The following is a 12,657-nucleotide window of genomic DNA, read 5'->3' on the forward strand; positions in this document are numbered from 1 at the left end:
TGCACTGAACCTCTGGTCTTGGCAGCAGAAAAAAACCAGAAAAACATCCATTGACTTTTAAAGCAGAGAAGAACTGCCATGAGAGCTCTAAAGGCAATTACAAGATGAGTAGCTGGTGCCATCTGAGCATAATAGCTGCAGCCCAGCCAGCAAGGAGAGACTCTGACCCTGACATAGGACCCTCCAGCATGGCAGGGAGACTCCTCAGATGTAGTTTCCCAGTCAGATCATGGGGCTGGTTTCGCTCTTGAACAGTGCAGGCTCAGAGCAGGGAAGGGATCCAGGCTGCCAGTGCTCAGGCAGAGAGCTTGTGCTTCCTCCAAAGGCCAGGTGCATGAATCCTAACAGCAGCCCTCTGGTTTTCCCCTCTGGTTCCCCTGCTTCATTCCTAAACTAGAGCACAGCAAGTCCGTCCTCTGAGAAGAGCTCACACCTGTGATGCAGTGTGGGGGGCTCTGGGCAGTGATGCTGTCATTCTTGTCACCACAGGTACCAGGGCCAGGAAGGCTGGGCCCCTGCCTCCTACCTGAGAAAGGGGAATGGAGAGATGTTCTCACAGAAGCTGGGCTCAGGCTCCTCCACTCATTCCTGTGCCTTGGATCTGGATGGCCTCTCCAGGCAGCAGGTCATGGTGGGCAGAGAGAAGGAGGGGCTGGTTGGCCAAAGGGATGGGAGATTCGACAGCCGCCCCCTGCCCGGTGCTGACATCCGACGCAGTAAGTGGGCAGCTGGGAGGGGGGCAGGGGTGGCTGGGCTGGGAGTTAAGCTTTTCCTGCAGGCTTTTGAGCAATGTAACAGGGTGTGAGGCAAGTGGAAGGCCAGAAGAGGTGGAGGTGCCATTGCCCAAGCCAATGGGGCACAAGCACAGTGCTGCCCAGGGACCTGCTGAGGATCAGCAAATGTAATGGGGATAAAAACGTCCCAAACTGGGGATGTTCCCCTCTCAGAAGCTGGGGCATTTTAACCCCTCTGCAGGCCAGGTCTTCCAGGCCTGCAGTGGAAGAAGAGTTTCATGTGGTGCTCTTTCAGATGCCCTCAAAACCTGGGTGACCCATGCCACTCAGGGTAGGTACCAGGCAGACCAGTTCCTCCTTTGGCTTCCTTGCCCAGGGGCAAGCTTGGTCCTTGCCTTTCTGTTTCCTCTGTCACTTGTCTTTTCTGAACATACATGTGATCAAAAGCCAGCAAGTCAACAGCAACTGAAATTCTTCCCCACAGAGTCACCAAAGATGAGGCAGAGGCCCCCTCCTCGCCGAGATCTCACCATAGTAAGTGCCAGCTGATGTATGAGAGCAGCAATACTAAAGGGAATCAGAAAAGGAGCACTGGAAGAGCTCTGGTCACTGATTATTCTTTGCCTGGGATCTTGTCCCTATACCATGGGCTCTGCTCATGGTCAAGGCTGGCATATGCATGGCACCTTAGTGCATCTGGTGTTTAAATGAACTTTTGGTTAGTCTGTCCCATAGGCTGGGTTACCAGTAGGAGGCTGCAGACTGCCTGCCTCCCTCTGGAGAGGGTAGCTCTGCTGTCAAGCTCTCTGCAAGAACTCTGGCAACTGAGCAATTTTCCATTCGGCCTCGAAGTGGACTTCTGTCTGGTATTGGTCAGGGTGCTGCATGGGGACAGCTGATCTCCCTAGCCTGGCTGTGCTGGCTTGTGTCTCTGCAAAGGGGTGGTCTGCATGGATGTTGTGTAGCCCTTTCTGTTGAAACATCCTGATGGGTTTTCTTTCTCCTTGCTATAGCCACGTGGTTTGAACTTGCCTAAACCTCCAGTTCCCCCTCAAGTGGAAGAGGAATATTACACCATTGCTGACTTCCAAACCACCATCCCTGATGGCATCAGCTTCCAGGCAGGAATGAAAGTAGAGGTGAGACTGTCATCTTCCTTTCTCACATCTTCATATTTTGGTAGTGTTTCTAGCTCCCATTGCCTTAGGACCCGTGTCAGGCAGGAGTTCCCTTTCCAGGCAGGGAGTATCTGACATTCTTGGTGGAAACTGGGATGGTGGTGCATGTGATTGCCCCTGCAGACTGTTAACATCCCAGATCTCTCATAGAGTGGGAGAGAAACCTGTAGGAGCTCATTAGACTTTGGAGTCCATGGTGGTTTTGGTGGCCTCCTGTCCCTCAAGAGCTGTTAGCTGAGCTAGAGGAAATTAAAGCCACATCACAAATGGGAGTAAAGATGGTTGTTGGGTTTTTTTATTAAGGCCAGGTGTAAAGTTAAAAGCCCTTCCAGTGCTTCCTTCTTAGCACACCCACTTTTGCTGGCAGAATCCCTCTTGCAGCTGTGCTTTTTTGCTTTTCAAAGTGTAAGCTGTGCCTCGCTAAGAGGATTTTTCCTTTACGGACGCCCCAGTCAGCTTCTCCCAGGTGCCAGCCCCGGTTTTGCAGCCCTCAGGGGCCGGAGCGTGTCGGATCCGTGCAGCATCGCTGCCGTTTGATCGCTCCAACAGTGCCGCGCAGTGGCCACCGCCGGTACCCAGGATCCGGGCGGAGGAGGGGGGTGTCACAGCAGATCCTTGTCACGGCAGTGTCATTCCTCAGTCCCATGGTATGCAGATCTCCTTCCCTTTCAGAGGTCATTAGCAATTGCCTCTCCTGTTAGGATACCCAGTTCTGTGATGGCTTTTGGTTACCAGGACAGAGGGGCACCGCGGCCACATCCCAACCAGGCAGCATTTCAGGGGCATCCAGTGTCCCCTCTTGTGTGGAGAGGGCTCCTGCTTAGGTACCTGAGGTTTTTCCTTTCCCCTGGGCAGGTTATTGAGAAGAATCTGAGCGGCTGGTGGTACATTCAGATTGAGGAGAAAGAAGGCTGGGCCCCTGCCACGTTCATCGATAAGTACAAGAAAACCAGTAATGCATCCAGGCCGAATTTCCTGGCTCCTCTGCCCAACGAGATGGCCCAGCTCCGGCTCGGCGATGCCACATCAGACGGCGGTGCCGGTGAGGAATTGACGGGACCGTGCCGGCCTCTGCCAGAGGCTCCCCCTAACGGTACCGACTGTGCTGTGAAGTGGGCCAAGGACTGGAAGGGGAAGGAGGCTCCTGAGGGGGGGGACCCAGCTTTTGCTGGCGGCTATGAGGAGATCTCAGACCGTGACATGGAGGAGAAACCCAGCCTGCCGCCCAGGAAGGAGTCCATCATCAAATCCGAAGGGGAGTTACTGGAAAGACAAAGGCCTCCCCCCAAACCCCCAGGCATGATTTTGCCCATGATCCCACCCAAGCAGTCAGCAGCCCTGAGGGACAACAAGAAGCCTGAGGTGAAACCAGAGAAGGGCAAACTCTTCCAGCTGAAAAACGAAATGGGACTGGAATGTGGGCACAAGGTGTCAGCCAAAGAAGTGAAGAAGCCAAACCTCCGGCCCATTGTCAAGCCAACTAAGCCAAAAGCTGAGCCCATGGAGGACAAGCCTGAGCCCATCACCCAAAATCCATTCTTGAAGTCAAGACCTCAAATCAGGCCCAAACCTGCTGCAGCCCCCCGGACTGACCCACCTCCAGCTGATGACAAATTGGACATTTGCAGCCTGAGGAGCAAGCTTAGGCCTGCAAAATGCCCAGAGAAACCCTCTGAGCAGGACACCACTGCTGGTGAAAGCTCCTTCACCAATGCCATGGTCACTTCAGAGGCTTCTGGAAGGTTTCAGGAGCGACCAAGTTTGGAGAGCAAACCCCTGCCCAAGCTGGATAGCCACACGGCAAAAGAGGCACTGCCCAAATCTCCTCTGTGCCCAGCAAACACCCCAGGTGCCAGGGACCCCCCGCCACAGCGCCCTGTTGTGCCACCCCGCAGACCACCCCCCCCCAAAGAAAACGGGGTGCCCTGCCTCTGGCCCTGCAGCAGAGCTCAGAGCCCCAGCACGGGAAGCACCTGAACTCAGGTCATCCCCAGTGCCAGGGAGGCCTATGCTGGTTCCTCCAAAAGCCAAGCCCTTCCTCTCTGCCTCCCTCCAAGATGAAGCCAAAGTGAAAAGCAGCATAAGCCCAAAGGTGATATCCAAGCCAGTGGAGAGGGGAGAAGCCAAGGAGAGGACCTCAGCCTCCATCTCCAATCCAGACATCTCCAGGGAAGTTCTTTATGTGGCAGTGGCAGATTTTGAAGGCGACGAGGAGACCAACAGCTTTAAAGAAGGGACTTTGTTTGAAGTTCGTGAGAAGAACAGCAGTGGCTGGTGGTTTTGCAAGGTCCTGACTGGAGGGCCATGCTGGGAGGGCTGGATCCCTTCCAATTACCTACGGAAGAAGCCATAGCTGCTCCTCTGCTTACACAGCTGGAAGTTCCCTGGTCTCTCACCTGAGTATTTAATTAGCAGATTAATTTATAGTGTTCCATGAGGCTGGCTTTAAAAAAAAAAATGGTGATAATTGAGATCTCACACATCCCAGCTGGTGCCCATTGGTGCAGCACCAAGGAAGCAGCTTGGCCTCCCCTCCCCACCTGTGTGCTCTCCCCACCCACCTCCCCAATATTTTCTCCAGCCCTTTCTGACCAAGCTTCATAGCATACAACAGCTGCCATGGTTCTCTGTGCTGGGGAGATGGACCTTGGTAGGCATTTTTGCCACCTCTATGGGGTATTAAAAAGAAATTCCCCAGGCTGTAGCCAGGGAGAGAAGTGAAGCAAGGAATGGTACCAACGAAGGAAAAATGTCCACACAAAAGGATTTGGTCTTCGCTGAGGTCCAGGGGCCACAGCCAAATGTTGTAGGTCATGTTGCATACATTCATTAGGAATACATACATTCCATAGGAATGAAGCAAACTGGAGGACTGATTGCTGGGAACAGGATCCCTGTAGCTCTGTGTGCACATGCAGACACAGGCACTGCACTTCATTTGAGGGCTGTGCCTTGCTCCCACCCCACACAAGCCACGGGACCTTCCCTTGGTCCTTCCCTGCTCCACAATGACAAGTGTTAACTTTAACATCCTCCTGGTGGGGAAAAAAAAAAAAAAAGGAAAAATACACCGACGGGCACAAACACACATATATAACACAGGACCTCTCTGTGCTGACCCAGGATGCTCTGCAGGCTTCTTCCTTGCAGTCTTGCAAGCAGACAACAAGAGGCGTTTTGCTTCGGTAGCTGAAGAACACTATGCAAGGTACAGAGGATGAAAACGACCTGAAAAGCCCTGGAAAGGGGACACTTTGCTTTCCTTCCCCCACGGACTGTCCTGCCTGTTGGACTAATAGGGGACCAGCCGTTCCCATGACCCACAGAATTTCCCCGGGCTGGCAGGCAGCAGCCAGGAGGTGGGTCCTTCAGTAGGTGCTGATATTATCAAGTGCAATGCAGAATGTGGGAGTTCAGCTCCTCATCACAACCAATTGCAAGGTGTGTCTGGTGCTCAGGGGCTCCCTGCCTTGTTTGTCACCCCATCTGCCTGTCTTCCAGGTACTTTGATTTTACCCCTGTGGGGTGGGCTGTTTGGGGGGCTTCAGGTCAAGCAGAGCCTGAGGTTTTTCTGTGCTGATGCTCCTGCCTGCTGAGCCTAATCTTGCCCACAGTGTTGATAATCCCAGCAGAAGGATGAGCACGGATGAGCTGTTGTTCCCCTGTGCTGCTTTCTTCCCTTCTGTACTTGGCTACTTGCAGATTCAGGGCCACAATTTCTCTCTCTGGAAGAGCATTAAACCAATGCTTCTGTGGGTTTCTTGTTGACCCAGCCCCTTTACTTTTCTAGTCTGATTGCAAGTGTTGAATGCTGCAGCCACAGCTCTGCAGCCATATTGTTTTGCTGCTGAAAAACATTAGAGTTTTCCCTCTAGTCTGAGGCTGGCAGAAGGAGTGTTCTGTACCCCCCTGACCCCACAGGTGCTCACCTCCTTCTGTTCCTTATTCTCTACCCTGGTAATGTGGAGTTGACATTATCTCTTGTCTGCTACAGAATGCAAATGGTGATGCCTCAGGCCAGGATTGTATTGGGTGGGTGATGGGGCAGTTTGCCCCAGCCCTGGTTTGGTCTGATACAGCAACCCTGCCTGTCCCAGTCTAGCCTCATACCCAGAAGCCCCAAAGATTTGTAACCATGGGAATACATGCACCCTGGCCTCCAGCTGATTCCTTTCCCTCCCACCCAGTTTTCTCTTGTGGCACATCATCTTCTGATCAGGCTGACTCACCTGAGCTGGCAATAAGCAATACACCTGCAACCCAAGCCAATAACAAAATTCCTTACGTGGCACATTGGGAAGTGTTGATGTGCTCCCGGGAGAGCTGCAGGGTGGGCTGGGGGAACAATGCTGCCTTTCTCTGCACATCTTTTGCTCCAGTAAATTCCTTTCACTCTGGAAAGGAATGGGGACAGGATGAGTTAAGCCAGAGCTGCCTGGCAGCCAAATCCAGCCCCCATCATATCTGGGAAGGGGGATGGATGTGTGTCCTCCATCCACTCTGGCAGTTTGCTGCAGGGGAAGGAAAGGTCTGTGTGCCCTTTCCCCGTGGCACTCTGTCCTTCCTCTCTCTTTGCTGAATGGCCTTTAATCTCAGAAGTGTCTCTCCTTTTTGTGTCTCAGAGACCTCACTGCCCTCAGCTTTCCTCAGAGGGGACAATGCTATTTCTGTTTCCTCTGTACTAAATGAGGGCTATTTCTGCTTTCCTCCCAGACCCAACCTCAGAACTGGTAGTTCTTCATTTTGCTGACACAAGTACTGTATTTGGCTCATTGAGTGCATGATGGGATCACTCCCTTTTCCCCAAAAAACTTCCAGGAAGGCAGGGTGAGAGACCAAGGTGGGGGTCACCCTCAGCAGGGTGCTGACACCTGCAGCCTTACCCCTTCCTGCCACTTTTATTTTGTCTGCCAAGGGACCATAAGCTGTACAGTGGCTCAGGTCAGGAAGATGCCAAGAGCCACGGGCAGGGCTTTGCCTTCCCCTGTAGGACCCATGCCCCCTGCCAGGCAGTGCCTCCTCTCTGTGCAGCAGGACCCAAGTGCATCCAAATACATCCTTGACTATCCTGGGAGGAGCAGGAGGGCTGCCAGGAGGCTCAGTCCCCTGAGCTTGGCCACAAGGTCCATCACCCCATTAGCCAAAGACCACCTTCCCTCCTTGTGGCAAGGAGGGGGAGGGGATCACCATTACCTGAGGCAGAAGAGGTGGGTGTTGGGGAGGTCCTGCAGCTCAGCACATCCCTGGCAGGCTGGGGGCCCCCTCTGCACCCCACTCCTTCTCGCAGGCTCTCCAAGTCTGTTTGTCTGTGTCTCCCTATATTATGTAAGTGTGTATAAATCTACATTACTGTGGGTGGGTGGGGGGGGTCAGCAGAAGATAGATGTAGCTGTGTAAATGCCGTATCTATACTTTCACCATTAGGGGACTGAATTTTTATTTTTTTTTTTTCTTCTAATTCAGTGGGAGTTCTTTTGGTGGGTTGGTGTTTTTTCTTTCCTTTTTTTTTTTTTTTTTTTTTTTAAGAAATAAAACCAAATTGCTTGACTGGTTTCAAGCACCCTTGTGAACCTGTGTCTGGCTGATCTCTGTCTGGGGTGCTGCACAGTGGCTGTGTTGGGAGGTGTGCTGCTTGCCTGACCAGTGCCATGGCAGCTTTTCCCAGGGTGTTGGTTCAGATGGAATGTGCCATTTGCTGCTGCAACAATGGATCCAGCAAGAAGCCTTGAGCCACTGAGCTGCACTCCCCTGTGCTGTGAAGGAGCCATCCCCATGTGAACCATTTCTCTGTCCTTGGGTGATTTTGCCTGCTGGGAGATGAATGGGGTGGTGCTGGGTTGCCTGGGGGCTTGTGTCCAGGGCTTCTGGCTGTGACAGCCCTTGTAGTGGGGCTGGGGTGGGTTACAATGCTTGGGACTTTTGACTTACGTTTCCTGGCTGATGGCCAGGATAGCCAAGCTCCTCCATCAATGCAGTGCCCCAGTTCACCTCGTGGGTATCCCATACTGGAGCAGGGTTCAGGTGTGGGTATTTGTGTGATGTCTATGCTCTGCTCAGGCACAGATGGGATTTTAGCCTCAATTTTAGCCTCACCACAGCCTCTAGCACAGCTCTGCAGCTGTGGCTGCGCTGGGGTGAGGACTGTGGTGTTGTGCACATGTAGTTCTTGGTAAGGGGTAGGTGAGAAAGAGGGGGTGAAAAAAAAAAGACATGCAAGAGCATCTTTCACTGCTCAACTCAGCCCCTGCCAGCCCGGGACATGCAAACCTTGGCCACACTTCTGGCTTCCAGGTGGCCATAACCCACCTAACCTGCCCAGGGCAGCAAAGGCCACACAGGGATGTGCAGGCAGCAGAACAGCCTGGTGCCAGCTCTGTTGTCTGTAGCATCAGGGGCTGCCTTGCTGGGGCTGTTTGCCTGCAGCATGTGCCCCGTGCCAGGAGCCCAGGCACTCATCTGGAGTCTGCCAATTGCCACACAGCAATGCCAGGGAGAAATTTGGAGTCTGTGACATTACCTGGAGTATTGCACCAGTGTGACCATGCAGGGCCCAGCCCACCTCAGGCAGGCTCCTTGCACACTGCTCCTGGTGCAAAGTCACTCCATGGCCTGGGATGGGCAGTATTAGTTCATTGGCAGCTCATGCAGATCAGCTTTCTGGATAAGGTGAAGCAGCAGAGGTTAGAAAAAGACATTTTGGCATAAATAGCAATTATTGGGCTCCTTTGCCATCTGTGGCTCCCAAGGGTTTTTTGTGCAAATGCTTAACTATGGCCATGTTCTTGCCAGGGCAGAGTTATGAATGAATTCTTCTACTCCACTTTAAACCACATCTGAGGATGCTTGACTTGTGTCTGGCTTCAGTGGGCCACATTTCAGGATATAAACAGTTTACAGAGAAGCCTTCTGTTGGCCTCTGCTTGTGAAATGGAGCCAGGCATCACTACAAAGCAAAAACAACAAAAGAGAAAAGGAAAAAAAAAAAAAAAAAGGAAAAAAAAAATTTAAAAAATAAAGGGAGAGGGGAAAAAAAAAAAAAAGGCAAAGCAGCCCTCCTGCCCATGACTGCATCACCCCCTCCCTGAGCCTCATCACAGCCTCACCACAGGCACAAGACAAGTGTAGGGCCAGACTGGCAGCTGCCTTGTTTGAGACGGTGAGGAATTTGGGGCAATTTGAGAGGGCATATGCCACATCGCCACATCCTCCCTCCTCTCTAGCCCTAAAATACAGCCTGCTTTTACAGCCAAGACCTTCAAGTTTTGCAAGGTTAAATGAGCCAGGAATCCCCTCCATGAAGAGACTGAGCAGACACAGTGCAGCAGCTCCCCCAGGAACAAAGCAAATCTCATGCAAGGTATTTAAAATGCCAAACTTTGGGGGACTTTTTTGGCAGCAGAGCTGCCTGGGCTGAGCAGAGGTGCTCTACCTCTACGTATTAATATTGCCATGCTTTGGAAAGAAAGGATTTGCTCACCCTCCAGGTCAAATGCTTTTAAACAGCTGGTAGCACCCTTTACAAGCCAAGGTTTTATTTGTTTCATAAACAAGTAAAATTATATTAATGTAAAACAGGTAAATGGACAAAAGTAAAACACACAGCACTGACCACAACGCTATAGAGCACTGACAAGTAGAAGTGCAGTTCCCTCCCTCGTGCGATGCCCTCCCCACCCCAGTCCCCCAAATGATTTCCATGAAAAGCCTAATACAGAGATCCAAAATCTGATTCAGCTTAAACATGATGTACAGGTCACAGTATTGAATCATAAATGGGAATAGAGTAGCTGTCTTGGGAAGGGGGAAGTAAAACACTTCCCCCATCTCTTCTTTTTCTTTCTTCCTTCCTTTTTTAAAATTTTGAAACAAATAGTTTAGGGGGAGACGTGGGAGAGGAATCCATGGGAATAAACACTTTTTCACTCTAATATATATATATATGTATATATATATAAAAAAGCAGGATTCTCAGTGAACACAAAATTCTATAAAACTACCATTGATCTGTGTTGTTTTACCCCCCTCTTTTTTTTTTTTTCTTTTTAAAAGTTGCTTTAAAAAGGATAAAAAGTGCACAGACACCCTTATAAGGCACAAACAGATCTTCTGTACAAATCATATATCATCATCAGACTGTTTAAAAAAAATAGCAATACGAGTACTAACAATTAAATCTGTAAGAGGCTACCTTTTCCTGGAATTTTTTTTTTTTTTTTTTTTTTAAAGAGGCCTATTTTGGAAAATTCCTGTTGCTTTTGGACAGGCAGGGTGACATGTCCTCTGCTTTCATGTCCCACTCACTGGATGGCCACCCTCTGAACCCTGACTGAGCTGAGTCCCTCACTGGCCCCGCTGGAATGATGCCCTTCTGGAAACTACAGCAAAAATTCAATCTGTGCAATGTGTCCTGAATGGCTCAGGCACAGCCTGGGGTGGATTCAGTATTTCTTCTTGCTGATTTAAAGAGTAAAGGAGAAGAAGGAGAGGAGAAGAGGAGAGGACTATATATATATCTATAAAATAAAAAAACAACTGCCACCCAAGGCATGCAGTCACTCCCCTCATTGAGGACCTGAGGTGTCAGGCAAGCAAATGGGGCTGCTCCACCCATCCACACAACCATTGTCAGCCAACTACAGGGATGGGGCATCCCTGGAATCAGGACAGCAGCCTCAGGGGCAGCTGCTGGTGTTTGCTAGCCCAGACTTGATCCAAGCTGGCATTGCTTGCTGTGGACTGGGACAGCTTCCCTTGAATTCCCCCTCGTGCAAAGGCTCCCACTGCAGCCTGGTCACCAGGCAGGCATTAACCCACCTGGCCTTTCATCCCATGTTCTCATTCTTTGCCATCGTGGTTCCCACTGATGAGTGGGCAGACAGACCCTGACCTGCAAACAGGGGAGAGGGGAGAGGTCTGCAAAGGCACCGCCTGCGGTCCCCGGGGCAGAGGGCAGCCTGGTGGTCTGGGCAAGCCTCCAGCTGATGGAAACTTTCTTTTCAAAAGGTGTAGGTGAACTCTTACTGCAGTCTCTGTGCCTGTGGCTCTGCTGAGCAGCAGCAGACAGTGGCAGGAGCCAGATTTCCAAAAAGGGTTCTGCAAAGCCAGCAGGCTCTCCTGCAGATGCAGAGGGCAGCGGGTGAGATGCCCCTCTGAAGCTTCTCATTTAGACACTTAATTAAAATGTTAATAAGCTCTTCAATTAAAAAAAAATTTAAAAAAAAAAAAAAGTTTTTGTGCCCATTGGCAGCCACAGCCCACTGCTGGAGGAGGATGAGCTGCTCCCCAGGGTGTGCTCTCCTGGATTGCAGAGCAAGGCCAGGACAGGGCTGAGTGCGAGTCTGTAAGCAAGTGCAGCACCCAGGTCATGGGAATGCTTGTAGCTGTCTAATATCACAGCTGAAACCCATTTACCCTTTAAGTCCCAAGATTTAGTAATAGCCTCAGAGCCTTTTTTTCCTTCTCCCAAGTAAAGCCAAGCCCTGTTCATCTCAACAAGTTCTCATTTACTGTTGGGACTCAGTATCCAAGCAGCTGAGAGCTGTGCAGGAAAAAACCCGGAAAGGCAGGAGGAAAAAACAGGTAAAATCAGCTCATACAGAGTCTTCAGCAAAAAACAGTGAGCCTGTTGGGACTGAGTGAGAAATTAATTTCTCACCACGGACTCCCCAAAATCCCGGGGGCGGGGCGGGGGCAGGAGAAAGATTGAGCCCCACTCCTCACGCTCCTCACTGCTAATCTGTGGCTGCTTCCTAATTCTCAACCTCCCTGGCCAAAAGTCCTTGCTCTGCCACAGAAAGCAAAAGCTGCTTTATTCAAGTCCATACCAGGTACTCCACATGCCCCAGAAGCCTTTTTAGGAGAGCAAAACCCAAGCAAGTGACAGTCTGGCTGTGCTACTATTTGGTCTTAGCTAGTTCACCTTCTAGAGATGAACATGATATTTCCAGATCAACTTTATCCACTTTGAACCCTCCCACTTGTCCTAATCTTGTTCTACCACAGTGCACGCATGGGGCAGCAGTCCAGAGATGCTGGAGTTTTGGGGTTGGGAAGTCCAGTGGCACCTGGCCCCGACCAAGTGGCAACCTCCTCTTCCCAACAAGCACTGCTGTGAGCTCCTCTGGAGGAGGAAAGAAAGAACATCTGAAAGTGGGAAATTTCTCATTTGCAGCTGGGTCAGGCCCAGACCGTGATTCCCCAAATTCACCCATGGGCACACGACTAGGTCAGCATGGCAGTGGTGCCTTTGGGGCCCCAGATGATTCTCAGCTCAATTTTATCCCTGAATTGTGCCCTACCAGCCAAATAAGGAAACACAGATTACAAGCCACTTGATTAACAACTGACCAGCACAATAACCCAGAAGCAGGGACGGAAAGGCGAGGTTACTGCTAGCGGGTTCCCCCTTCCCACAGCCCCCGCCGGGCGCTACGGACGGTAGATTTTAATAACATCTTTGATGACCCGACGGCAGATTGGGCAGCAGGCATTGAGCTGTTTCTTCAGTTTAAGACCACAGGTGTTGCAGAGGCACATGTGTCCGCAGGTGTAGATCACCGTGTCCACCTCGCTGTCAAAGCAGACGGTGCATTCCCCGTTCTTGCTGCTTGATGGCTCTGGAGGGGGGAAGACAGGAGAGATGGGGGGGCTCAGAGGGGAGCTGGGAGCAGTCACTGCAAAAGAGGAGGAAGGAATGAAATTATTTAGTCACCAGGTTGGTACAAACCTGACAACACACACACGCT

At 51.2% G+C, this 12,657-nt stretch overlaps 2 protein-coding genes across 4 annotated transcripts in view; one reads left to right on the top strand and one right to left on the bottom strand.

The window, feature by feature from the left end:
• Nucleotides 1-5,682, top strand: part of SH3PXD2B (SH3 and PX domains 2B) — a 66,207-nt gene extending 60,525 nt beyond the window's left edge. Inside the window, 5 exon segments of the mRNA XM_030459243.1 lie at nucleotides 490-716; nucleotides 1,219-1,268; nucleotides 1,748-1,873; nucleotides 2,768-3,832; nucleotides 3,834-5,682. Coding sequence (XP_030315103.1) covers nucleotides 490-716; nucleotides 1,219-1,268; nucleotides 1,748-1,873; nucleotides 2,768-3,832; nucleotides 3,834-4,265 — 1,900 coding nt within the window. The 3' untranslated portion in view covers nucleotides 4,266-5,682.
• Nucleotides 5,683-9,406: 3,724 nt separating this feature from the next.
• The window catches only part of NEURL1B (neuralized E3 ubiquitin protein ligase 1B), a 131,633-nt gene continuing 128,382 nt past the window's right edge, over nucleotides 9,407-12,657 (bottom strand). For 2 of the 3 annotated variants that reach the window (XM_030459329.1, XM_008498770.2), the window contains exon 5: nucleotides 9,960-12,585. In XM_030459329.1, coding sequence (XP_030315189.1) covers nucleotides 12,341-12,585 — 245 coding nt within the window. In that variant the 3' untranslated portion in view covers nucleotides 9,960-12,340. Of the gene's footprint in view, nucleotides 12,586-12,657 lie in introns of all 3 variants that reach the window. The other variant, XM_030459330.1, reaches the window with a different exon arrangement.

The sequence above is a fragment of the Calypte anna genome, chromosome 13 (assembly GCF_003957555.1).
Source record: "Calypte anna isolate BGI_N300 chromosome 13, bCalAnn1_v1.p, whole genome shotgun sequence".
Classification (NCBI taxonomy): Eukaryota; Metazoa; Chordata; class Aves; order Apodiformes; family Trochilidae; genus Calypte; species Calypte anna.